We start from the raw sequence: 24,830 nt of genomic DNA, 5'->3' as shown, positions 1-24,830 counted from the left end.
TACCGCGCCCTATGTCGGTCCTATTGTAAAGTCCCAGGATACGACACTGCCGTTGGAAAGGCATGTCGGTGGATGTGTGCTGTTTATCATCCAGTTCTGACTGACTGATCTCGGGCATTGTAGACGCTACGGGAATGCTTCATGGCCAAAAGCCATGTGTGTGATTCAGCTTCCGAGTCCCCGGTACCAATCAAGCGGCGTAAGGACTCATACGACCTCGCCCTTCCTTCATGTAGCTACATGGTTGACCCTTCAGTGTTTGCACTGGTACAGTTGCCGTCTCATCCGTAAGACTCGCTTGTACTGCCGTCTCCTAAGGACTCCAAACATCAGAAGCTCCATGCTAAGCACTCGTCACCTGAGCGTCTTGCTATACGCAAGGCTCCCACTCCCGAGAGCCCAGTTCCGGGCACACTCCCATCTCTAGCAACTGCGTGCCTACCACTGGCTTCTGCACCATCAGTTCTCACTTCCTGCTCCCATGACGACCGCTCCCACTCTCGCGATGTCTGCTTCCGCACCTGTTCAACTCACACCTGCCACCTCCTTGGAGCTACAACTCACGGCCTCTTCTGCTTCAGGACATGTAGCCCATAGGCAACAGCAGACCTTGGTTGCAGAATCAGATGACCCCCTCTTGCATCGCTGAAGAGCCAGCAAGCAGAGATCCTGAGTTACATCAAGAAAGCTCCTTTGGCAGGAGTTTCCTCTAAGACGGCCAACGACCTTTCACAGTTTCTTCGGAGGACAAGGAAGATGAGGGTCAAGATTCAGCTCAGTTGACAGCATACAAGGCTTTACTTCATTTCCTTGTGGAGAGCTATCTGGGTTTCTTCACTTCTCCTACCCCTGCGTCTCCTGCCTCCTCGTTCGTGATGTCGAAGAATCAGTTGGAACTTGCTCTCCTTCCCAAGATTGTCCTTTCCACCTCTAGGAAAGCTCTGAAGGTGGTCAAGGAGTGGCTCTCGATGAAGAGGGCACAAGAGAAGGTGATGTTCACTCATCCTTCCTTGTACCTTATCAAGAGGTACCATAGGCCTTATGACATCAGAGAAAGCCCCTCCCTGAGAGTTGCTGCCTCCTTCCAAAGGGACTTCTCTAGTCTCATCGACTCTTCGCCCCATGCATCCTTCGCCTCAGCCAGAGTTTTCTTCTCGGTGGAATTGGACCACCTCGTCAAGAATTTGTTTGAGGTGTTCAGTTTCCTTGACTGGATGGTGGGCGCTTCCGCCAAGAAGATTGAGAACGTCAAAGGGATGGTTGCCTCCGTTTTAGCAGACCTTTTGAGCATGCTTTCGTGTACGGATAAGGCCGCCCAAGACGGCGTGGCAGAGCTTGTGTCACTCTTTACCATCGGACTTCTGAAAAAAAGGGACCTTTGGTGTTCTTTTGCTTTGAAGGGAGTTACAGCCTCTCAGAAGACTGCTTTGCTTTTCGCGCCTCTGGACCCCTCCCAGCTCTTCCCGCAGGCTTTGGTAGAGCAAATAGCTGCAGACCTGCAGAAGTCGACTCAGAACCTTATGACTCAGTCTTCATGTTCCAACTCCTCTTTGTCGGCGCCCTTTCATTCTTAAGTTTATCTCTCTGCTCCAACTGCACCCCTTAGTGTGAAGAGACCCTGGTCTTATTGTAGACCCCGCTCCAACCTGTGCTTCCGTTTGGAGTCCGTCAAGAAGCACTCCACCGCCAAATCTCAACTGAAGAAGTGAACAAAAAGTCCTTTGTGCCCCAGTGGGATCAAGGCTCCTCGAGTTTTGGAAGAAGTTGGCTCACAGGGAAGCAGAGCCATGGATTGTCAGGTTATTAAAGGAGGGCCATTGCATCCCTTTCTTGGAGACCTCTCCTTTAGTATGCTCTTGTTGCATTGACAGTGTACTTGAAAGGATCAGCAAGGCACATGGCCCTTTCAAAGGAGGTATCATCCCTCCTGAAGAAGGCCATAGAAGTAGTAATAGAGGTCCATTCCCAGGGATTTTACAATCGACTGTTCGTAGTTCCCAAACATCATGGGGCTGGAGACTGGTACTGGACATAAGTGCTCTCAATTGCTTTGCAAAAAAGACCAAGTTCAGGATGGAAACAAGCCAGTCAGTCATGTCATCCATTCATCCGGGCGATTGGATAATCACCCTAGATATGCAGGACGCTTATCTGCACATCTCAGTTCATCCAACATCCAGGAAGTACCTAAGGTTTGTCTTCCAAGGGAAGGTCTTCCAGTTTCGGTCCCTGTGCTTCGGACTTCAACGGTACCTCAAGTATTCTCTTGAGTTCTCTCTCCTCTCGCAAAATGGCTTCATCTGGTAGGTATCCATATCAGCCTTTATTTAGACAACTGGCTTCTCTGTTCACCATCTAAGGAACAATGCACGAAGGACCTTCAGACAGTGCTTTATTTCCCAAGAACTGGGAATCTTGCCACATCTCCAGAAGTCTCAGTTGGTACTGTCTTAGGAGATTTGTTATTTGGGGATGATTCTCAACTCTGACTTTTCAGGCTTTTCCATCCCCAAAGAGAATAGCAAACTGCACTCGACCAATCTCCCAAGTTCCTCTCTCCGATCGAGGTTGGCTTTACAGTAGATGAATCTGTTGGGAATGATTTCTTCTATCAAGACCTTCATTCCATTGGGCAGGCTACAAACAAGAAATCTTCAGTTCTTCCTCAAAGCCAACTGGGACAGGAAGACTTACCTTGACTCAATGATTTTCCCTATCATGCAGGAGATAAGGTCCAATCTCAAATGGTGGCTGCCAGAAAGACGGTATTCACAGGATCTGGACAGGGGAGCCCTTCTATGGTCTCAGGAGATCTCCGGGGCCTGGTCTCCACATCAATGTCAAGTAGTTGAAAGCCATTCATCTGGGCCCATGTCAGTTCTAGTCTGTACAACAAGATGGTGATTGTACAAGCCGACAACACCACGGCCTTGTCTTACATCAAGAAAGAGGGTCACACACTCTTTTTTTTCCCTTCATCATACGGCAAGAGAGCTGCTCCTGTGGGCTCTTCAACTTCAAGTAACACTTGTCAACCCGCTTCATTCAGGGGGAATTGAATGTCCTGGCAGACAAGTTGAGCCAGCAGAGGCAAGTGGTTCCCACCGAATGGACTCTGGATGACAGGATTTGCTCTGACCTGTGGAGATTGTGGGGCAGACCCCTAATAGACTTGTTCGCAACATCAAGGAACAACCGTCTTCCTCTCTTCGTATCCCCAGCCCCGGATCCTCGAGCATGGGCAACAGACGCACAGCTGATCGATTAGTCGGGCCTGGATCTTTATGCATTCCCTCCCTTCAGCCTGGTCAGAGAAGTCCTGAACAAGTTCATGTCCCACAGCAATGTCTCAATGACTGGTAGCTCCATTCTGGCTGTCCCAAAGCAATGTCTCAATGACTGGTAGCTCTGTTCTGGCTGTGTCCCATAGCAATGTCTCAATGACTGGTAGCTCTGTTCTAGCCCACGAAGGAATGGTTCTCGGACCTTCTACCTATTCTGGTAGACATCCCACAACTGCCCCCCCAAAGACCGTCGCTACTCAGACAACTGCACTTCCGAGGTACCACGAAGGGTTGTCCACGCTCGCTCTAACAGGCTTCAGACCTTCAGGAGACTTGTCAGAGCAAAGGGATTTTCAAGAGCAACTGCAGAAGCTATTGTAAGGTGCATATGCCAGTCTACTAGCAATGTCTACCAGTCAAAGTGGGCCGTCTTCCGTAGATTGTGCTTCAGACATCACATTTTGTCTACTAAGACATCTGTAACCCAGATTGTAGATTTTCTACTCTGTTTAAGAACCTTTAAGAGCCTTTCATCTTCTGCAATTAAAGGTTACTGAGCCATGTTTTCCTCTCTGTTAAGCATCGTAATATGGATCTTTCTGTGAATCAAGATCTTCATGACCTACTGAAATCTTTTGATACTTCCAAGTAGAAGTTTACAGTTGTTTCCTGGAACTTGAACGTAGTATCGAAGTGGCTTGCTGGCCCTCCCTTCGAGCCCCTCAAGTCCGCCTCTCAAGGATGTTTTACGTAAAAATTTGTTTTTAGTAGCCTTAGCTACAGCCAAATGTGCGAGCGAGCTCCCAAGGTGATGCGGTCTGCTACTTCAACTTGGGCTTCTTAGCCAAGAACAAGGATCATAATAAGCATTGACCTCACTTTTTTTGTTGAAGGAACTTAACAGGTATCTTGGGCTCAAACAAAGAAGAAATCTCTTTGCCCGATCAGAGCACTAAGGTGTTACCTGAAGAGAATGGAGAAGATTAGGGGATCCTCAAGTAACCTCTGGTGTTCAGTCAAGAATCCCTCCTGTCCACTTTCCAAGAACAGTCTCACGTTCTTTATCAGAGACCTATTAATATCCAAAGCTCATTCCCAGATACAGGAGGAATTGCTTCAATTGCTTAAAGTGAGACCGCATGAGGTCAGAGCTGTGGCCACCTCTCTCTCCTTTAAACATAACTTTTCTTTCTCTGCGATCCTTCAATCAACCTATTGGAAGTAAGTCGATTTTGTGTCACATTATTTGAAAGAAGTAGAACCAGTGTTTGAAAATTGCAGTACCATTAGCCTCTTGGCAGTGGCTGGCATGGTATTGGGTGATGAAGCATAGGAGACACACAATCTCTCTCTCCTATATCTTTTCCTTGTGTCAAAAATGTTGAGTTATGGGGAGGCTGAGGGGGCACCCAGCACCTGGAGGACCCACCAGCCGGTTGGTTGGTTAGTCCTTTATTGTAAATTTGTTTAACGATGCAAGGTGACAGGTTTATCCTCTGGTCTTGCTGTTATGGTACTGTGTCCAGGGCAAGGGCATGAATATTTTAGCTTAGAGTCTTTCCAGTGGTCAGGCAGATCCCCGTTGCAAGACTTCCACTGGTGTAGAGGCGACTCCCGGCTCACTGTCGTGCCACTAGAAATTAAGATGAGCACCATCAAGTTAGTTCAGTCCATCTATCCCACTCCCCTAGCAGTGTGGAATTCAGCTAAGTAATTATACCTGATAAGTTACTTTTATAAAAATATTTTTAAAACACAATGAATTTTTATAAATAACTTACCAAGTAATTACTAAATCAGTGCCTGTTCTCCTCCCCTCTGATTTTCATGGACTTAGTGGCGCGATAAATGAGAATGACTCCATAGGCGCTTCTGTCGCTTGCTACTTCCTGTTACGGTGGGCGGGACCTGTCACCCCTCATTGTAACAGTCACTTGCACATGATTTTTTTTAAAATTAGGATGCCGTGCAAGACAAATCATTAGCTAAATAATTACTTGGTAAGTATATTTATAAAACTTCATGTATTATAAAAATACCATATTTACCATACCAGAAACATACATCTCTGTAAGAGAGATTTATTATTTTTAATATTTAATAATATCATTTAATCTAATTAAACTTAGTTCAATACTATTATACATCTCAGGAGTTTTTTTTCCCGGTTAATAGGGGCCTCCAGGCACCTTTAACGGAACATTGCTGTTGACCGAATGGTTTTCTTATTTCAGATGATGAGCCAGTGCCAGTACATATCCAAATTGAAACTCAAAATATTATAGAGGAAGAGGAGGAAGAGGAAGAAGAGGAAGAAGAGGAGGAGGAAGATGATGGGAGAGGACGTGACAGATTTAAAAGTGAGAGATGTAAAACGTCTCTTGTAAATACTGCAGTTAAACGTGTCATTCCTGATTCTCTTGGTAAGTTCTCAAGATTTGAAAACTGAGCAGTTTTTTAGTGTTGCTATTTGCCACTGAAGATGATTTAGATATGATCAATATAATCCCTGTTTTAATGTGATTGTTTTTGTTTGATCGCCTAGGAATTTATTAAAAAAAATATTATTCCTAAACTGATACAGACCTTTTTTATGTATGAATTATGAATCATTATTTTATTAGTGCTCATCTCTTATATATTCAACCAATGAATATTTGCTAAGGCATGCCAATAGGCACATAGTAAGTATTTTCCATATTGTTTCATCAGAATCCAATTATTGTACTCATTTGCTCACATTTGTGGTCCTCTGAATGTTTACAGACACTGCTTTCCCTTGTTTAACAGACAGATCAATAGTACAAGCACAGTGCAGTAATGGCTTGGAAAGCCAAGTATACTAGTAAATTACTTCTCATTTCTCCTATGTTTGTAGAGCTGTTGAAAGCTGGACAGAATGCAGACTTAGTTACTGCATTATTTTATGTTGCAGTCCCCAGCTATCGGCAGGGGTTCCATTCTCAGTGGCATGCTGATAAGCGAAAACTGCCATTAACCAAAAGTCGGCGACTTATGGCGCTTATGCGCCAATAACCGGTTTATGGTGCCTCTGTTAGGTATGTTATGGTGTCATAACTATTATTGGCACCATAAATTGCTGATTTATTGGCTCTAGACAAGCGCTATAAAACCAGATCGCCATTAACTAAGTCCGCCCATAACTGGGGACTGCCTATACTTTTTTATTTATATTTCACAAATGAATTTATATATATCTAATATTTTTAAAGCATATTTTGGTATTTTTGCCTTGTATTGGTGATAAAAGTATAAGCTCAACCTTAGAGAATACTAATCTCTGTCGTATAGTATATGGAAATGCCTTCAAAGTGGGTCCAGTCACTGAAGCTTCAATACTGAAGATAGAGTAATTAGTGGCATTCACTTTTTTTTCATTGGTAGCTTTATTGCTAAGATGTTTCCATTACTTCCAGACCCCGTAGTGGTGCAGTGCTTTTAGTACACTTCACATGGTGCACTGTAGGCATTAATTGAGGTTCTTTGCAGCGTCCCTTTGGCACCTAGCTGCAACCCCTTTCATAGCTCTGTTCACATTCGTTCCCTTTCATCTTACTTTTCACCCTCTCCTAACAAATTTTTCATAGTGCAACTGTAAGGTTTTCCTCCCGTTGCACTTTTAAAACCTTTTCAATCACAGTTTCCCTAACAGCGCAGAATGACCTTGTGTCGCAGCATTTGGCCTTTGGCCTAAATTTTATGTCCACTCCATTACTTATGGATTTCCTTTAATGTGGCTTTTGTTGGAGAGCTTAGTTTGATTTATGCAGGATAAATCTTATTGTTAAAGATGGCTACATCTTCATGCCAGCTGGCAAGATATTAAAAATATTTCTTGGCTGACCCAGATGACTGTAGTTCATCTATTCTCTACCAGGTATGTTTTGAATGTTTTACCACTTGTTAGAATTCTTTATGCAGAAGGCATGGGTGGTTGTCTGTATTGAACTGGTTTGGCTGATGGCTGTTTCCATGGTATTGTAATAGTGCTTTTGTTCTTTTGAACATCTTCCATGGGAAGCAAAGCAACAATGTCAGGCTCAGTTGATGATTTGTGTTAGCAGGATGTTTAATTTTGAATAAATTGTAGACACTGGTTTTGCTGGCTGAAAGGGTCTAATGTCTGATCTTGAAAGTAGATGTGAGAAATGTAGGGATTGGTTGAAGGACTTTGCACTAAAGTCTCATAGACATAAAGGTAGTAGATTGATTGAGAAAGCAAATAGTTAAGGGGGCCGGCCGGCTAATGCCATTCTTTAAGGACAGGACTTTGATATTCATACCACTTTAATAAGGTGACTTGGGACATCTCCAAACCGCATATGATTTTCGCCTCTGACCTTCGATTTTGTAACGCCATGGCGATTTATCCCGAAAATAACCATTTTTCAAATTCTATCTCCTCCCATGACATTTAATATTAAGACTTGGGATTACTACCATATATAGACCTGATGTAGACCTCCAATCAAATGAGGAGTTTTTTTTTTTTTCTAAGTAATTTTTTTGCTAAAATAAACCTTATAAATTAGGAAAACAAAATTTATAAAAAAAAAAGACAAAAAAATTGGAAAAAAAGGGCTTCATTTGATTGTTCTATAACTTCTTTCTGAGTTATATACCAAATTCCAATGTTATAGCTTTAAACTAAGTGAGAAGATAGATTTTGAAGGTCAATAACTATAGTTTTGAGATATGGGCGTTCAAAGTTTTTCTTCGTATTTGTATAACAACAATGTAAATAAATAATGATTATTATGAATGTATATTTTTTTGTGTATTAATAAACCAAAACTATTTTATTTATCATAATTTAATCATAAATGATGATCTCTTTGCTCATACATATATCGTAGCCTGGGGCACTGCGTCAGGCAAGACGGGGCACTCCTTCCTACGCAACTCTCTCTCCTTCACTAACTCGGCTTATTACAGCAAATTTTCTTCTTCTGTATGTTACCTAGATGTTTTCCTAGTATTTTCCGTTTTGGCATTGTGAAATTCTTGCCGAAACAAAAATGAAACGTAAATGCAAGAGAATGTCAAGAGGTGAAATTCGAAGTTGTACTCTCTTTTTACAAAGACAATGTTAATAAATCATGATTATTATGAATTTCATATTCCTTTTTGGGTATTAATAAACCAAAACTATGTTATTTATCATAAATTAAGATCCCTTTGCTCAAAGATTGTAGCCTTGGGGACAGAGTGACGTGTGCTTCAGGCAAGACGGGCTCGTTTACTTACTACGCAACCCTCCCTCTCTCTCTTCACTAACTACGCTAATATCGCATATATTATGATATTCTGTAATCATATTAGAGCGAATTTTCTTCATCTTTATGTTAGCGAGATGTTTTCTTTGTCTTTTCCTCATTGGCATGATGAAATTCTTGCCGAAACATAGATAAGCATATGTAAAAGCAAGCGAATGTCAGAGGTGAAACTCGAACGTGTAGTCTACTTGAAGTCTGTGGTCCTACTGATCATGGTTGAACCAGATACTCGCTTCTGCGACCCACGGAATCTCTACAGATGCCATTTCTCACAATTTCTTTGACAATAATTATCAAAATTTACGATAACAGAAGAAATATTGCATTTTCTTGTACGAATGAATGTTTTAGGCTTATTGAGTTATGTTTACTAATTACCCTGTAACTACGAAAGTAAGAGGAATTTTGACGAAATATTTCGTATACATATTCTCAATTGCCATATGAAGCTCCATGAATTTTTTCATGACTGCATTTTTTGCCCTATACCACCATATATAGGGGTTCCTATATATGGTGACAACACTTAACCTATCTTTTCTCATTGTCAAGTGCCTTGGCCATTTGTCCCTCTGGCTCTTTTCTCTGTTACTCTTTTTGTACGTAGAAACTTCTTTAGGTCGGCCTTCTACTCTCCTTTTGTTTTAAGAAAAGTATTTCCAGAAGTTAGAGCATGTAAAGAACTTTATTTTAGAATCAATTATTTTTCTCTGTAACACCCCACATACACAAAGTATGGCTACTAAATAAAAAAAATTTTTTGGTGTAGATTGCTGTGCCTCCCACCTCTATAGTGATTGACCTTTTTTCGGTTGACCCTGTAAGAGGGGAGGTCCACAATCTGCGGAGACATGCCATGTCTGCAGCATGGCATGTCTCGCATATCGGAGATGCTTCTCTTCTCGGACGCATCGACCGAGGGATTGGGCACACACCTGGAGGAGTTGTTGACTGCAGGTGTGTGGGACCATCGTGACAAGCGCCTTCACATCAACGTCCTGGAGCTCAAGGCAGCGTTCCTCGCTCTCCAAGAGTTCCGGGACCGTCTGGTGGGACACTCGGTGGTGTTGATGTGCGACAACACCACAGTAGTGGCATACGTCAACAAGCAGGGGGGCCTAGTGTCCCTCCCACTGCACCAGTTGACGCTGCAGGTACACGAATGGGCCGCGGCACACTCAATAGAGTTGTCGGCTCGCTACATTCCAGGCAAAAAGAATGTGGTAGCCGACAAGCTCAGTCGTTGGGATCAGGTGATAGGAACCGAGTGGTCCCTTCATCCAGACGTGGCGGAAAGGCTCTTCAACCTGTGGGGGCGCCCAGTTGTGGATCTGTTCGCCACCTGGCACAACAGAAAACTCCAGGTTTTCTACTCGATCGTGCTGAACCCATGGGCAGCCGCAGAGGATGCTCTTCAACATCCTTGGGACAACCTCTTCGCCTACGCCTTTCCCCCGTTTTGTATGATTCGCAGAGTGATCAGCAGAGCGCTGATCACTGCCAACCTTCGGATGATCCTGGTGGCGCCCAAACTACCTCAAGCCGTTTGGTATCCGGACCTGCTGGCTCTGCTTGCTGGAGCGCCGAGAGATTCCCCCCTGGCACAACCTCCTATGCCAGCCACACATAGAACGGTACCACCGATCCGTCGAGTCCCTGTGTCTTCACGGCTGGCTTCTATCCACTATCTCTTGCGAGCGAGAGGCTTTTCTTGCAGCGCAGCGACAGAGATGGCTGGATACCTTAGACAGTCCTTTGCGGCTGTCTACCAGGGGAAGTGGTCCGTCTTCTGTGGTTGGTGTCGTGGACGGGGTCTCTCTCTCCTCTCAGAGCCTCTCTTCAGCAGGTAGCGGATTTCCTTGTCTTTCTTTGCCTAGAGAAGCTCCTCTCCTTCTCCGCAATTAAGGGCTACAGAGCCACCCTGGCCTTAGTCTCTAAACTGCGAGGTGTGGATATCTCCTCTTCTTTCGAGATCTCCCTCCTGATGAAGAGCTTCGAGAGGTCTTGCCCACACAGGGAACTCAGGCCCCCTGGGTGGGGTGTGACTCGTCCTTAGGAGTTTGACTCGCAGACCCTTTGAGCCACTCCGAGAGTCGTCAGACAGGGATCTGACCCTCAAGACCCTCTTCTTGCTGGGCCTGGCATCGGCGAAGAGAATAGGCGAACTTCATGGTCTTTCCTTCAACGTTAAGCATTCCAGGGGATGGGGATCCGTGATGCTTGATTTCGTTTTGAACTTCGTAGCGAAGACTCAGAATCCTTCGGTCCCTGACGACCGGTTCGAGTCCTTCACGATCCCCTCCCTGAAGGATTTCACTGATAATGATGTGGATGAGATGCTGCTTTGTCCTGTGAGGGCGCTACGGCGCTATCTGAAGAGAACTCGGCACCTCAGGCCTGAGTGTCGACGCCTCTTCATTAGCACCGGGGTTACCAAGAAAGAAGTTTCCAAGAACACTCTTTCTTTCTGACTGCGTGAGGTGATCAGGAGGGCTTACGAGACAGCTGACAGTGACGACACCCGTACCCTTTGTCCGAGAGCCCGCTGAGTCAGAGGTATTGGTCCAACCCTTGCGTTCCGCAAGAACTTCTCCGTGGCGCAGGTTCTGAAGGCAGGGGTTTGGGCCAACCAGACCACCTTCACTTCCTTCTACCTTCGAGATGTCGCCCACAGGTCCTTGGACACCTTTTCCTTGGGACCCGTGGTGGCTGCTTAACAAGTTGTGTAGTCTACCCAGCAGCCGAGCGGACAGAACAGCATCGCATCCTTGTGTGACTGTATGTATGGAAGAGTGAAAGAGAGTGTGACTGGCTTCTCTTCCTCCTTCATTCTTCCCTCTACCTGTGGGCAGAGGGCTGAACAGGAGGCCGATGCCGGTAAGCTACACAACCGAGCCCCATTCTATCCCTTTCAGTAGGGAAGAAGTTTATCCACCACTCCCCAACAAGGGGGGGGAGTGGAAGCCAACAAGAGACAAACCCATAACTTTACTTTGGCTCTTGAAGTAGGAACTAGTTCTTGCTTTTGCTAATTATAAGAGTTATGCTTGCCTCCCTCCTATGATTTGGTCCAGAAGTGTCACCTCTGATCCTGCGGTGCACACCCCGATCAGCTGGGCAGAGGCTAGGATCCCTCCCTCTGCTCTTACGACCAGGGAGGAAATCCAAGGTAGGACGAACACCATTCTGTTAGTAAGACTCAGATTCCACACACCAATAAGTGAGTCTTCCCATTGTAATGGACCGAAGGTTTGTATACCGTATCGGAACAAATAACAATTTGTCAAAAATTGTATTTTTCCTAACTACAAACCTGAGGTCCTTTACATATAGTCCCACCTCATGCCACCCCTCACTCTGCGTTTTCTGGGCCTCAAGCAAAGTGACTTCTCTCCTCGCAGTCGAGCCTACCGCTAACTGCCGGACAACACAGTCGAGCGTACCGCTAACTGCTGGATAAGTAGTTAACTACTGAACCCCTTGTTCGAAAGCTTACAACTAGTTCAGCTGCCGCTAAGTACCTTCCTATTGTAAAGGACCTCAGGTTTGTATAGTTAGGAAAAATACAATTTCTGGGCTCAGCTCGTGTCGCTTGCGCGAAATATCCTTTAATCTATTATTTCTAGGGTAAATGTACTACATACCAGAGAATAAAATAAAATAAAGGGTCATATGACTGACTCGCTCACCCTCTAGGAGGGTGTCGGTATGAACATAGGCGAGTGAGACCACTACGAGCCCAAATGCCAATAGAAATCTCCCACACAAAACCCTCCAGGGGGCCGCCCACAGAGGGAGCACTCGTACTACTACTACACCATCCCATGTTCGACGCTCGCTAGTGAATTTTCGACAAATTGTTATGTTAAAGTGATAAATCACCAGGAATATTTCTTCAGAAAAAAATATTTTTTTGTCAGGATAGTCTTCAACTATTACTTAACTTCTCAAGGCTGAGTTTTCTTGGAAATTATAAAAAACCAAGGAAACTAAAAAAATATATTTATTGCATTTTCATCTATATTTTTATTCCTTCATAATTTTTCAGTATAAAAAATAATTACACATGATAAATGCAAGCTGTGCAGGAGAGGGTGGTTTATCATCCGAAATTATTATTCTTTCCCAGCCTTGGTTGCCAGGAATATTATATTATCATCATCATCTTCATCTGAAATATCAGAGTATTCTGACATCATATCACCATCACTTTTGCTCCCTGAATCGTTCATTCCATCATAATACTCTGTATCACTATCACTCTCACTACTCATGATAGTTATATCATTAATAATAAAGAAAAATCCACAAAAAACAATAGTAGTCCTACTGATGAAAGGAGGCATCTCAAATGGCCAAGTGACGCCAAGATAGCTACAGTTTTCTATAAGAAGGCACTTGTATCCATAGAAAGTGGCTTTCTGATGGTGGGAGACTTATATAAACAACAGCCGAGTTTCTTTGGAGTTGCTAGGAAAGATATAACAGAATTTTGAGTATACTCGGGCTTACTGAAGTGTGACAGTCATCTTAACCCTTTCATGTCCAACTGACGTAATAGTACGTAAAAATACTCTATCCCCTATCTATCCAACTGACGTAGCAGTATGTAAAATTTACCGAAATTTTTTGTACGTGTGGTAGGGCCTTTTTTTTTTTTTGGACAAGTGGCGATTTCCATAGGCTAGATCATACCTTGGACCGTGTATCTCGGGTATCAATACGCCAGCAAAGTAGTTTCTGTACTGTGCATGCTCAAATCCCTTGGCGTAGTAAAATTCTCACAATGAAATCAGCTGATCACACCTACACTTCCCTCTCAGTGACCCCAAAGCCATTTTTCTTAACTCTCCCTTTATTCTTCAACTTTTCCTCTACATTTTCGTATATTTACAAAGTAATTTCTATGAAAAATAACCGAGATAAGGCTCTTCAAAAAATTGTTATTCTAGCAATAAATGTTGACAACGGTAAAATTTTTTTTAGTTTCGATCAATTTATAACGTCAAAATGAAACTATTGCCGTATCCAAAGCCATTTTTCTTGACCTTCCCTTTATTCTTAAACGTTTCCTCTACATTTCGTATATTTACAAAGGAATTTCAATGAAAAATAACCAAGATAGGGCTCTACAAAAAAAAAAAAAAAATTCTAGCGATAATTCTCACTATGCGCCAGGCAGAGCGCTATGTTTATCCTCTTTTCTATAAATTTTTCACAAGCTGGACTTATTCGTTTTCCTTTGATTTATGTTGATATTTAGGGAATTTTATTGGCTTCCTCATAAAAAATAATTCATTCACCTGACTTTCATAGATTTTGGGTTAGGAACAAAAATATATATAAAAAAGTAAAGATTTTTTTTTTTTTTTTTTTTTTTTTTTTTTTTTTTGTTTTTTATAAATAACTCACATTTTTTTTTGTATTTAGAGGGCTGGAACTCTTATTCTGACTATTCCACCATAAAATATTAATATTAAGTGAAGTTTTTTTTTTTTTTTTTTTAAACTAACTCACAATTTTTTTTTGTATTCTAGAGGGCTGGAACTCTTATTCTGACTATTCCACCATAAAATACTAACATTTAGAAAAAAAGGACAACAAAATGAACGTTGTTGGCATAAAATTTATATTTTTGCTGAATTTTCAAAATAATAATTTTTTCGCACTGTCGAGCGCTCCCAGACACCTCAGATATCTGGGGACACAGTGCTCAAAACTAAGTGGATATGAAAGAGTTAAACCCGAGAATACACAGGGTTGAGCGGGAAGAGGTTAAATGCTAATGAGTAACCACACATTCTTAATATTCCTCTCTCATTTGTGGGGGCAGGGCTTTTATGCCCAGTGGTCTTATATACATCAAATACAGTATAAAATAAACTTCTTGAAGCAAGGTGTATTTCTAATAACTATTAGGACTTATGAAGACTTTTAAATTAGAAGTTGTACTTTGAGTTAAGCACTGATGAGAAGCAAATGGTATTATGAAATTATGGTATACAGTGGTCCCCCCTATTCACAGCGGATGCGTACCAGACCCCCCCGTGAATAGTTAGAACTCCTATAAAAATGCTAAAAGCAGTCTACGTATTTTGTTGGTTAAAACTCAAGAAAAACCCACTAAAAATGGTTATACTTGGTTTTTTTAATAGTTTTATCACAAAAAGTGCATTTTATGATGAAATTGCTTTAAAAACTAAGGAATTTGTGGATTTTTCTCTAGAAAATACCGCAAATATGCAAATTTTCCTTAAATAATGCGGGGAAACGTTCCCCAGAGAAATCCGCAAATACGTGAGTCCGTGAATCCTTGAATAATGCGGGGAAACGTTCCTAAGAGAAATCCGCGAATGCGTGAGTCCGTGAATCCTTGAATAGTGCGGGGAAACGTTCCCAAGAGAAATCCGCGAATGCGTGAGTCCGTGAATTCGGAGAACGTGAAAACGGGGGGTCTGCTGTATATGTTACTTAATATGATTGTATTGGATATCTTTATGGGAAGGAGCAGACTTGTTGCTCAATTTTTATCAAATTTGTTAATTATAAGCACTCAAAGGTGCATTGGTTCAAGTTCATTAAAATAACAGCTGTCAATTCTGCAATGGAATAGGCTCGTAAATCAGCAAAATTCATGATCATGATCCTCACCCTCCAGTCATGAAATTCCCACATTTTAATGATGTTCTTTGTAAGTGGTTATAGATTATGTCTAGCAGTTGTATTTGTTATTAACAAAACTTTTAAAGATATCTAATATATTCATCTTTCTTTTTCAGACCAAGTTCAAGTTAAGGATCAAGTAAATATGCAAAGAAATCAGAGAGGTGGTAAACATCGAGGTCGAGGCGGACCGCCACCACAAATGAGGGGAGCAATGAGAGGTGGTCCTAGGGGTGGTCGAGGTGGCATGGTCCCTCCTTATGGATGGCCAGGTCCCAGAGGGTCTGCCCCTGTAAGTATATTTGATTTATTTAAAATTTACGCTTCATCACATTTCCATCATCATATTTATAGTATGTTAATATCCTTACGTGTGCCAAAGTTTGCATGCCAGTTCCAGTATAAATATGGACAGCATGAAGAGACGTCATGCAAAATTAAATGTGTTTGAATTATCCAGGTTATATGTCCAAACAAGACTTATTTGTCATTGAAGGGTTTTTGGTGATAATAGTTTATAGAAAATCATTGTACTTTTGATGTATATATTTGTAAGAGTTCTGTTCACTCTTAAAATGGAGGGTTAGTGCTTGCCATTACACCTCACATGGTGCACTTTAAACATTACTAAAGGGTTAGCAGTCTCCTTTCAACCCCTATCAGCACCTACTTTTAATTTGTTTTGTTTTTGTTTACCACTATGTATTCCTGTTTCCTTTCTTCACCAACCTTTGCAACTGTTACTTCCAAGAGTAAATGTGAGGTTTTCTCCTAGTTTCACATTTAGACCCTTGAATTTCATCACTTTTATTTTCTGACTGCTTCAATCTTGTTTTCCAATTGCCCCAACTCCCTATTTTCATGGTGTTAATCACAGAATGGTCAAATATGCCACAGTGCTTGGAAACCTAATTTTATACAAGTAACTTACCAAGTAATTACATAGCTAATGTTTCTAATTTGTGCGGCAGCTTAAATTTTGAAATTCGTGGTAGCGCTTCTATTAAATTGGCCTGATGCAGTGCTTCATAACCTAAATTTATATAAGTAACTTACCAAGTAATTACATAGCTAATGTTCTAACTTGTGTGGCAGCTTGAATTTTGTTTCTAACTTGTATGGCAGCTTGAATTTTGAAATTCCCAGTAGCACTTCTACTAAATTGGCTTGATGTTTAAAAGGTCAACCAAATGCTGTTAAAGCAATTGCTTCAGTTCCTATGAATAAAAAGAAAGCAATTGCTTTTGCTAGTAGCAAATGCTTAGAGTAATTGCTCAAGTTCAAGCAAATGCTTAAGAATTATCAGCAGTTGTTTCATTTCCAATATATAAAAACTAGCTATTGCTTAAAAAAGTTTAAGGTAGCTCATGAGGTCCTTTAACTCCTGGTGAACGGTACACATTAGCAGATTTTTGGATGATTCATAAAAGGAAAACTAATTTTTCATCTGTGGTAATATGTGATAAAGGAATCATGTGCTCAAGTATTCTATATACAGGTACTCCTCTTTAACGACGTACTCGTTTTACGACAACTTGGAGTAACGACAACAACATGAAGAGAGAGAGGGAAAAAAATCATAAAATTAAAGTAAAAACATTGCCAATGGTGGTCAAGAGAAAGGCTATTCAGTGGCAATAATCTTGCCTAGTCCAGGTTTTGAAAACCTTGAAATATATGGCTAAAACAATAAATAAGACTTTAAGATATTCTTTGTAAAGAAAAGCTATTCAGTTGAACCTCTCAAAGTTGGCATTCTATGGTCTGGGAACTCCCCTGGTTGGCTTGATTCAGCCACCATTAGTTCATTGTGCAGCTGAATGGGTGGCGCCACATTTGTTTACAACTTCCAGACAGCAAAAATTATGACATATCTCCTTTGTTTTAGTGAGAATAATTCTTGGTAATGAAAAGAAAATGTGTGATGTCAAATATGTTTTTTATATTAACTTGAAAATAAATATATTTTTTTAAATATTCCACTTGAGAAGTCTACCAAGTCATACCTTTTAATCAAAACAATGGGACATTTGGCAAGCACGAATTCCTTACTATTAGTATGCTTGAAAGACTTACATGTAATACAGTTTGAAAATTTTTTATACAACTTTGTATTTACATACGTATTTGATATGCCACCCTTGAGATCAAATGATACTAGAGGTAAGAAGTACAAGCATAAATCTTTATCAATGCTAGAAAATGCTGATCCCCATAGCAAATAGTTTAGTGTTCACTTTCCTCAATAGATGGCGTTGTGCTTTTATGTTTTGACGGCGACGTTCAAATGCCCTGTGATTGCCGAAATTCATCCATTATTTTTTTTGTCTCGCTACCCTCTACAATAAAAATAAATGACGAAGAAACTAATAGCGATAATTATCAAATACCAAGTTTAGAATATGAAGTCACTGCTAAATAATGTGCAGATTCTGAGAAGAGTTTAGCACTGTATGTATTGACTTACTAGTAGGCTAACTTAGGAATGTAGGCTAAATGTGTTAAATAAAGTGTTCTATTTAAAAAAAAAATTATACATTATGAAGTTATAAAATTATGAAGTTGAAATATATGAGTAATAAAATGATAAAAAGCATTGTCAGAACTTTGCCAAGTGGTAGGATTATTCAGAAACTATTTCTGTATAATATGTGATTGAAAATTAATGCTATGAGTCAAAATATAGAGAATAACACGTTTAACGACTAATTAGTTTAATGACATGCGTCGATGGAACGGAACCCCGTTGTTAAATGAGGAGTACCTATATGTCGAACATTCCGTTTTTCGAACAAAATTTTCGAAACCATTTTGTGTCGTTTGTCGAACAAATGCTTCTACTTCAAACTGATTGATTATCTTCTTTATACTTTTATCCTACAAGAAAAATTGTACTATTAACATGTTCTTTTTATTTATAATATATATTAATGATAACGATATTCAAACAAGTAAATAAAAGAATAAAGCATTTCTATATAAAATCTAGCATAAAACATCTACAAAATCACACTGTACCACGGTGAGGTTACGCGCAGTTGACTTGAGACTGAACAAAGAGCGTTGATATGCTGAGGAGGGAAGGAGAAGAGAGAGTTAAAATATTACTGTATGTATAACAATTCACACAAAAAAAAGGGAAATTCACAATAAATTTAACATACATTTAAAATATGAAAAGAATCAAATGCAATACAGAAACAATAAAAAAAAATAGTCTTAATTGAGCCAGTGTTCAGTGCGCCGAGTACGATGGTATGTTTAATCATATTTAACAAAAAAAAGAACAGCTTTTTACAATAAAATTTAGCATAAACGATTAACAAAATCATTTGTCATTGCGGTGATGCACAGTTAACTAGAGATAGAGGGAGGGAACATTTATATTTTTGAGGAATAATGCATGAATGATTTTTATTTACCAAACATCATAGTATTGTTAAGGTGAAAAGAAAAGATGGTAGGATCTTTGCTACAATATGTACATAATAGCAGCAACAATTCACGTAAGAAAAATAAAATGTTCTTTAAAAAAAAAAAAAAGTTATTTCATAATGAATTTAACACGGAAGAATGATCCCGATTCCCTTTATTTATTGGAATATTTTTTTAACAAATTGTATTTCAAACAGCCTTCTGGAATGGATGAAGTTTGAAGTCTGAGGTACTACTGTATATATATAATATATATACTGTGGTACCTCGAGATACGAAAGGCTCAACTTACGAAAAACTCGAGATATGAAAGCCAATGCGAAAAATTTAACGGCTCTACATACAAAAAGTTTTCAAGATGCAAAAGGTTTCTGAACGTCTGAGATTCACCCGGATAACAATCTTGAAACTCGCGCCGCGCCCCGCCATATTAGTACTAGTAGACTCGCCACCATCCTCCTGCTCTCCCATTGGTTCCTGATGCTAGTCACCGCCATGAGATCCTTCTCTCCTATTGGACAGCATCCCTCCCATCATGCATCTTATACGTGCGTGGTGGCGTACCTATCTCGGCCTCTTCGTACCAACATCTTTATCATACGCACGCGACATTCGTTTGGTCCAACGATTTCGTTTAGTAACGTAAATTCGTTAGTGATTTCGTTGTGCTACTTTATAGTGTTGTGTGAGAACCTAATTAGTATGCGTACTACATAACTTAATTACGTACAGTATAGTCATGGGTCCCAAGAAAGTTGCTGAAGTTCACAGAAAGAAGAGAATGCTTTCTATGGAGACAAAAATGGAGATAATAAAAAAGTATGAAGCTGGCTTGCGGTTGAGTGTGATCGCTAAGGAATACGGCCAAAAGCCGTCGACAATAGGCACCATCCTTAAGCAGAAGGAAGACATCAAAGCAGCTACACCTTCCAAGGGCGTGACTATTTTGTCCAACAAGAGGAGCCATGTGCATAATGAAAATGGAAAGGCTGCTTCTTGTATGGACTGAGGACAAAGAAATCGATGGCGATGCGATAACCGAGACGGCAATCTGCCAGAACCCCAGCGCTATTTTCGGCGATTTGATTGCCCAAGCCGAAGACGACGGCAGAGAGGGGACATCAACGGTAACCCCAGAGTTCAAGGCTTCTCATGGGTGGTTCGAAAAATTCCGTAAACGGACTGGCATCCATTCTGTGGTGAAGAAATTGAAATTACGTAAAGTATAAAAAAGTAAAAAGAAATGTAAAAATCAAAAAAAGACAAAATAAATTTTATTTTAAGTTTATTGTAAAGTTAAATGTTACAGTTTTGTTAATGTGTTTTGTAAAGTTTAGTTTGTTTTTCTGAAATTTTTTTAATGTGTTTCGTAAAGTTAAGTGTACGTATCTGCCGTTTGTCCTCCTCCTCTGTCGCCACTTTCAGAGATAGCCTCACTCGAAAGGTAAGCTTCCACATTTTACGTACAGTATTTCTTGTATACCATGTACACTAATACACTTTATTTACAGGTTATTTTGCATTTTGTTATTAATTTAGGTATTGAATGGTCCAAATTGTTGTAGCATTTCATTGTTTATAGGTCAATTTAACTTGATTATGAAAATTACTGGGGTGATTTTGGAGGGCTTGGAACGGATTAGCCATTTTACATGTAAAATGTGTTCCAAGATACGAAAAACTCGTAATACGAAGGGCGCCTCAGAACGGATTAATTTTGTATCTCGAGGTACTACTGTATATTGAACAGTCAAAAAAGGAATTTAGGAGCAAAAAAGTCAGCACAAATATAGTAGCAGGAGAAATGATATTAGCAATGCTATAAATGTCCATAATTAATCATGTAATGACGCCATTTTGTGAAATTGTTCCAGAGTACTGCTGAAACGGAATAATTATGTAGAGAGATGTCTACTTGAAAGTGCTGTATGCATTGCCATAAGTGACTGCAACAATTTGTATGTTATGAAACCACTGAATGGTTATAAATCATTTAAAAAAGAGGATTGCTTCAATTTATATGTGTTATGTTTGATTGCTATGGTATAAAGCGCCTTTGTCAAGCAGCTACCTAGGCAATGTTGTTTTTTCACCAAGATCATATTTTAATAGTTGGATGAATTGTTTTAACATATTTTATTTTTTGAAACCTTTTATCTGGTTGTAAATCATTTTAGATAGGTTGTTACAGTAACTAACTTTCCTGTATTTCAATGACCAATGTTTATCTAACTACATATTTTTATTTTTCTGTTTCTTGTATTTTACTTTGAATGTACTGTAAACTTTGTGCACTGTTAATAAAAAGCTCTCAATAAAATCCAGTGGTGGCCAAAACTGTTGAGCTAAACGGAATTTCAGCTTTTCTTTTCCCCTGTGGACTGCAACTTCATATATCTATTTTCGTGAAAAAGGATAACTAAAACCTCATATATATGCAAGCATGGCAAAACAGTTTTATGGTGCTGGACTGGCACCAATAATAGTTATGGCACCATAACATACCTAACAGATGCACCATTAACTGGGTATCAGTGCCATTAACTAGTTATCAATGCTATTAGCACCATAGATCGCTGATTTTTAGTTAATGGCGGTTTTTGCTTAGCACCCGGCGAGAATGAAACCCTGCCTATAAATGAGGACTTCTTGTATATATATATATATATATATATATATATATATAATATATATATATATATATATATATATATAGTTGAATCTCTGTCTTTTTATACCCTGGTTTTCATACAATTCCGTTTTCATTAGACTTTTTCTGATGAAATTTTGTCTTGGGTTTCCTACGTTTCCTCCGATTATGTACATTTCAAAATGCTCCTTCAGAAAGAGAAACAGTGATTAAGGACATGTTTGCAAAGTGGAGTGATGCAAAAGATTTTGTAGAGAGTTATCAGCCCAACAAAGATGTAACCCATGTCTCCAACATCTTTAATGACAATGCTGTGTTTCACTTTAGGCAAATTGTAAAAAGACACCAGAAACAAAATATCTCTTGATAGTTTTGTTTTGCGACAGGTCCAGTGACACTCAAGTTGGTTCTAGTGCCAGTAAAAACCAAAGACGGGAAGTAACCCCAGAAAGTGCCAGTAAAAAATGAAGAGGAAAAGTAACCCTAAATAGGTCCTTGATACCTGAAATCCTTCTGGAGGGGGATTTCCCTTCCGAACAATAACCTTTCCTTCTCCCCTTCTCTCCATCTTCCATACGCTCACAAGAGTCGTCTTCCATAAAAGTAAGGGTGACAACCAAAACTCGGCACGTTATGGCACCATAAATCACTGATTTTATGGCACTACACAAGCCCCATAAAACTGGATTGCCATTAACCGAGTCCGCAGATAACTGGGGACCCTCTGTACCATCCTGAGGAAGGACTAAAAGATTAGGCTAGAGCTGCTACACCTATGCCAACTATCAGATCCTTTTGATACCTGAGGAAGGTTAAATACCTCTTAGATACTCTATAAAAACATAAGGTTAATTAATCAAAAACATTCCAAAAGTACTAACAAGTACTTTGACATCAGTCATTCACCTTCAAGAATAACCAAACTGGATTTCAATGGATGGGAGACATTCAATACCACCTGCTATGGGAACTTTTATGTGTACAATATCCTTGTTTCATATAAGTAATTACATAGCTATAGTTTCTAACTCGTGAAGCAGCTTTTTTCCTTAAATTGCTGTAGTGCTTCAGTTGTTTTGTGTAGGTGACTAGTTCCACCCATAATCGGGAATACTGCTAACGACTTGGCAGATAACCTCATTGTTTCTGCCAGCTCGCGAGTAAACATTGGGTTTTTGTAGCATCTCTCTTCATCGGTTTTTGGTTGTATTGACGGGATTTCGGTGAATTATTATTGCTTTTTTGAGTACCCTTCAAGCTGTAATCGGTTCATCAGCTAGGATTCTAGCGTGCAGTAAGTGTAGGGTCCAGGATTGCAGTAAAGAGAAAACTTGTGCAGAATGTAAAGATTTGGATGATAAGAAGTGGAAAGTACTTGAAACTCACCTTGACAAGTTAGAAAGGGATAGAAAGAGGAAGTGGCTTCTAGAGCCAAGAAACAGGCATCACTTAGCATAGAAACTACACCTAACCCTTGGTTAGAAGATAGTTGTGCCATTCCTTCTTTCCCTATTCCCGTTTTTTCTCCTGTTGCTAGCCCTCTTACTTTTCAACCACTTACACCTGTGCCCGACTCCCTTGCTTCCAATCCGGATGCCATGGCCAGTCTTAAGTCTAGGTTTGACAAGAAAATCAGCCTTGTAGTGAGTACAGTAGTGAAGGTGGGGGAGTTGCTTGAGGTTTTAATGGACAAAGTGTTTGCAGACAAAATCTCAAGTGATAGTGTTGTGTGGAGGGGGGGGGGGGGTGTTTGTGGATATGGCTACTCATCCTGACGGTTCTCCTAGATGAAGGTCCCAATCATACTCCCCTAAACCTGAGAGAACACATACTGGAAGTCCAAGAGAGGCCTGAGGGGTTTGCCCACGGGAGTTACTCCTTCAGTGGAGGCCATTGCGCACTCCCAGGTATCAACACACAGCCACTGGAAGTTAGTCAGTTGTCATCTAGTTCCAAGGATTCTGGTGCTGACAGGTGCTGCAAACACTATTGATTCTTCACATCCTCTGAAGAGACATGCTGATGATGATCACCATTCTCCGCTGCCTGTCAGGTGGTATGGGGGCTTGCCGCAGCCCACAACCTTCATGTAGATATGCTGTGGACCTCCAGATTCAATATCCACATTCTACTTGGGGCAGTCCCGAGTCCTTCTCTCCTTACTGCTGAGATTTTGAATGCCCTTGGGACTCCCAAGTTCCCAATGAAACATCTCGGGCACCTGTCATCTTCATCCAGATGCTTGGCTTCTCTTGAGCGCTCAACGCCAGCTACCGAGCGCTAGGTGCCAACTTGTCAGTGCTAGTCTCTGTCTTCTGAGCATCAGGCTTCTAGATGTGGGTCTTCTCCTTTGGACCATGATGAGCCGTCCTTGCTGCCCATTAAACAGCAGTTAGTTGTAGTTAGGGCTTCCTCAAGAAAACTCTCTGTCTCCAAAAGTTTCATGATTTGTCATTGTCTCCAGTCTCCTTAGGAGAAGAGGAACTTGCCAGCTGCCCCAGTCTTTTGCCTTGACCTTTCTGATGAGGAAACATCCAGATGATAGAACTAGGCTCTTTGTTGGCTAAGAAAGCTCAAGAAAATTGACGATTGGCCTTTGGCTAAGAGGGAGCCATGCAAAGCATCCTTCACCATTCTTCCCTCGCACTTAGTCCATTAGAGGTATCTGTCCCATGTCACTGGGGAAGTTGGGAGTCGATGCCTCCTCCCAAGGGGCCTTATCTGGATTCTTCCCTGATGCTCTTCGTTTTCATCGGTGAAGGTTATGTTTTTGTTGGCCAAAATAGACCACCTTGTGAAGGACCTTTACAAGAGTTTGAAGCCTTCAGTTCTTGGACTGCACAGTCAGAGATCTGGCCAAGAAAATTGAGGATTTCAAGGAGTTAAAGAACTTCATTGCCTCAGACTGGCTAGGAGGACTGTCTTGCACAGACAAGGCTATCAGGGATGGCTCTATTGAGCTTGTGGCTCTTTTTCTCCTTGAAGGTGTTGAAGAAGAGGGAATTGTGGTGCTCCATTACAACTAAAAAGGTTTAGACCCAGAAATCGGCCCTTATGTTTTCATTGTTGGACCCCCATCACCTTTTTCCCCAGTATACTGTGAGAGAAATTACTTTGGATCTCCAAAAGAAGTCCACTCAGGATCTACTGTCTTCCAAACACCACAAAGGATTTGTCTGTGTTTGCACCTAAGATGGCTTTTCCTCTTCAGCAGCAGCCCTATTGAGGGAGAAAGCCCAGGTCACATCCTAGAACTCACTCTAATGTCTGTTTCTCTTCCCGAGCCATCAAAAGAGTTCAGCCAAGTCCTTGCCCAAGAATGAGGAGGAGGTCCTTTGTGCACCAATGGGAGCCAGACTTCGAGTTTTGGGAGCTGCCTTCAGACAGACCACATGTTCCTAACCTTTTCGTCTTGCTTGGGCCATCAGTGGGTGAGCCTTCTGGGGACTGTCGTCCATTGAGACATTTGTCAAGTTAGGGAGACTTTATATGAGAGTTAAA

The 24,830-nt window shown here is 40.8% G+C and overlaps 1 protein-coding gene across 5 annotated transcripts in view; it reads left to right on the top strand.

Annotated features, from left to right (window-relative positions):
* The window catches only part of LOC135216120 (trithorax group protein osa-like), a 596,580-nt gene that overhangs the window by 133,784 nt on the left and 437,966 nt on the right, over window positions 1-24,830 (top strand). For all 5 annotated transcript variants that reach the window (XM_064251166.1, XM_064251168.1, XM_064251165.1 and 2 more), the window contains exons 4-5: window positions 5,519-5,707; window positions 15,361-15,536. In XM_064251166.1, the coding sequence (XP_064107236.1) occupies window positions 5,519-5,707; window positions 15,361-15,536 (365 nt within the window). The remainder of the gene's footprint in view (window positions 1-5,518; window positions 5,708-15,360; window positions 15,537-24,830) is intronic.

The sequence above is a fragment of the Macrobrachium nipponense genome, chromosome 6 (assembly GCF_015104395.2).
Source record: "Macrobrachium nipponense isolate FS-2020 chromosome 6, ASM1510439v2, whole genome shotgun sequence".
NCBI lineage: Eukaryota > Metazoa > Arthropoda > Malacostraca > Decapoda > Palaemonidae > Macrobrachium > Macrobrachium nipponense.
The sequence above is the reverse complement of the archived record's forward strand: the minus strand, read 5'-3'. Positions and strand labels throughout refer to the sequence as shown.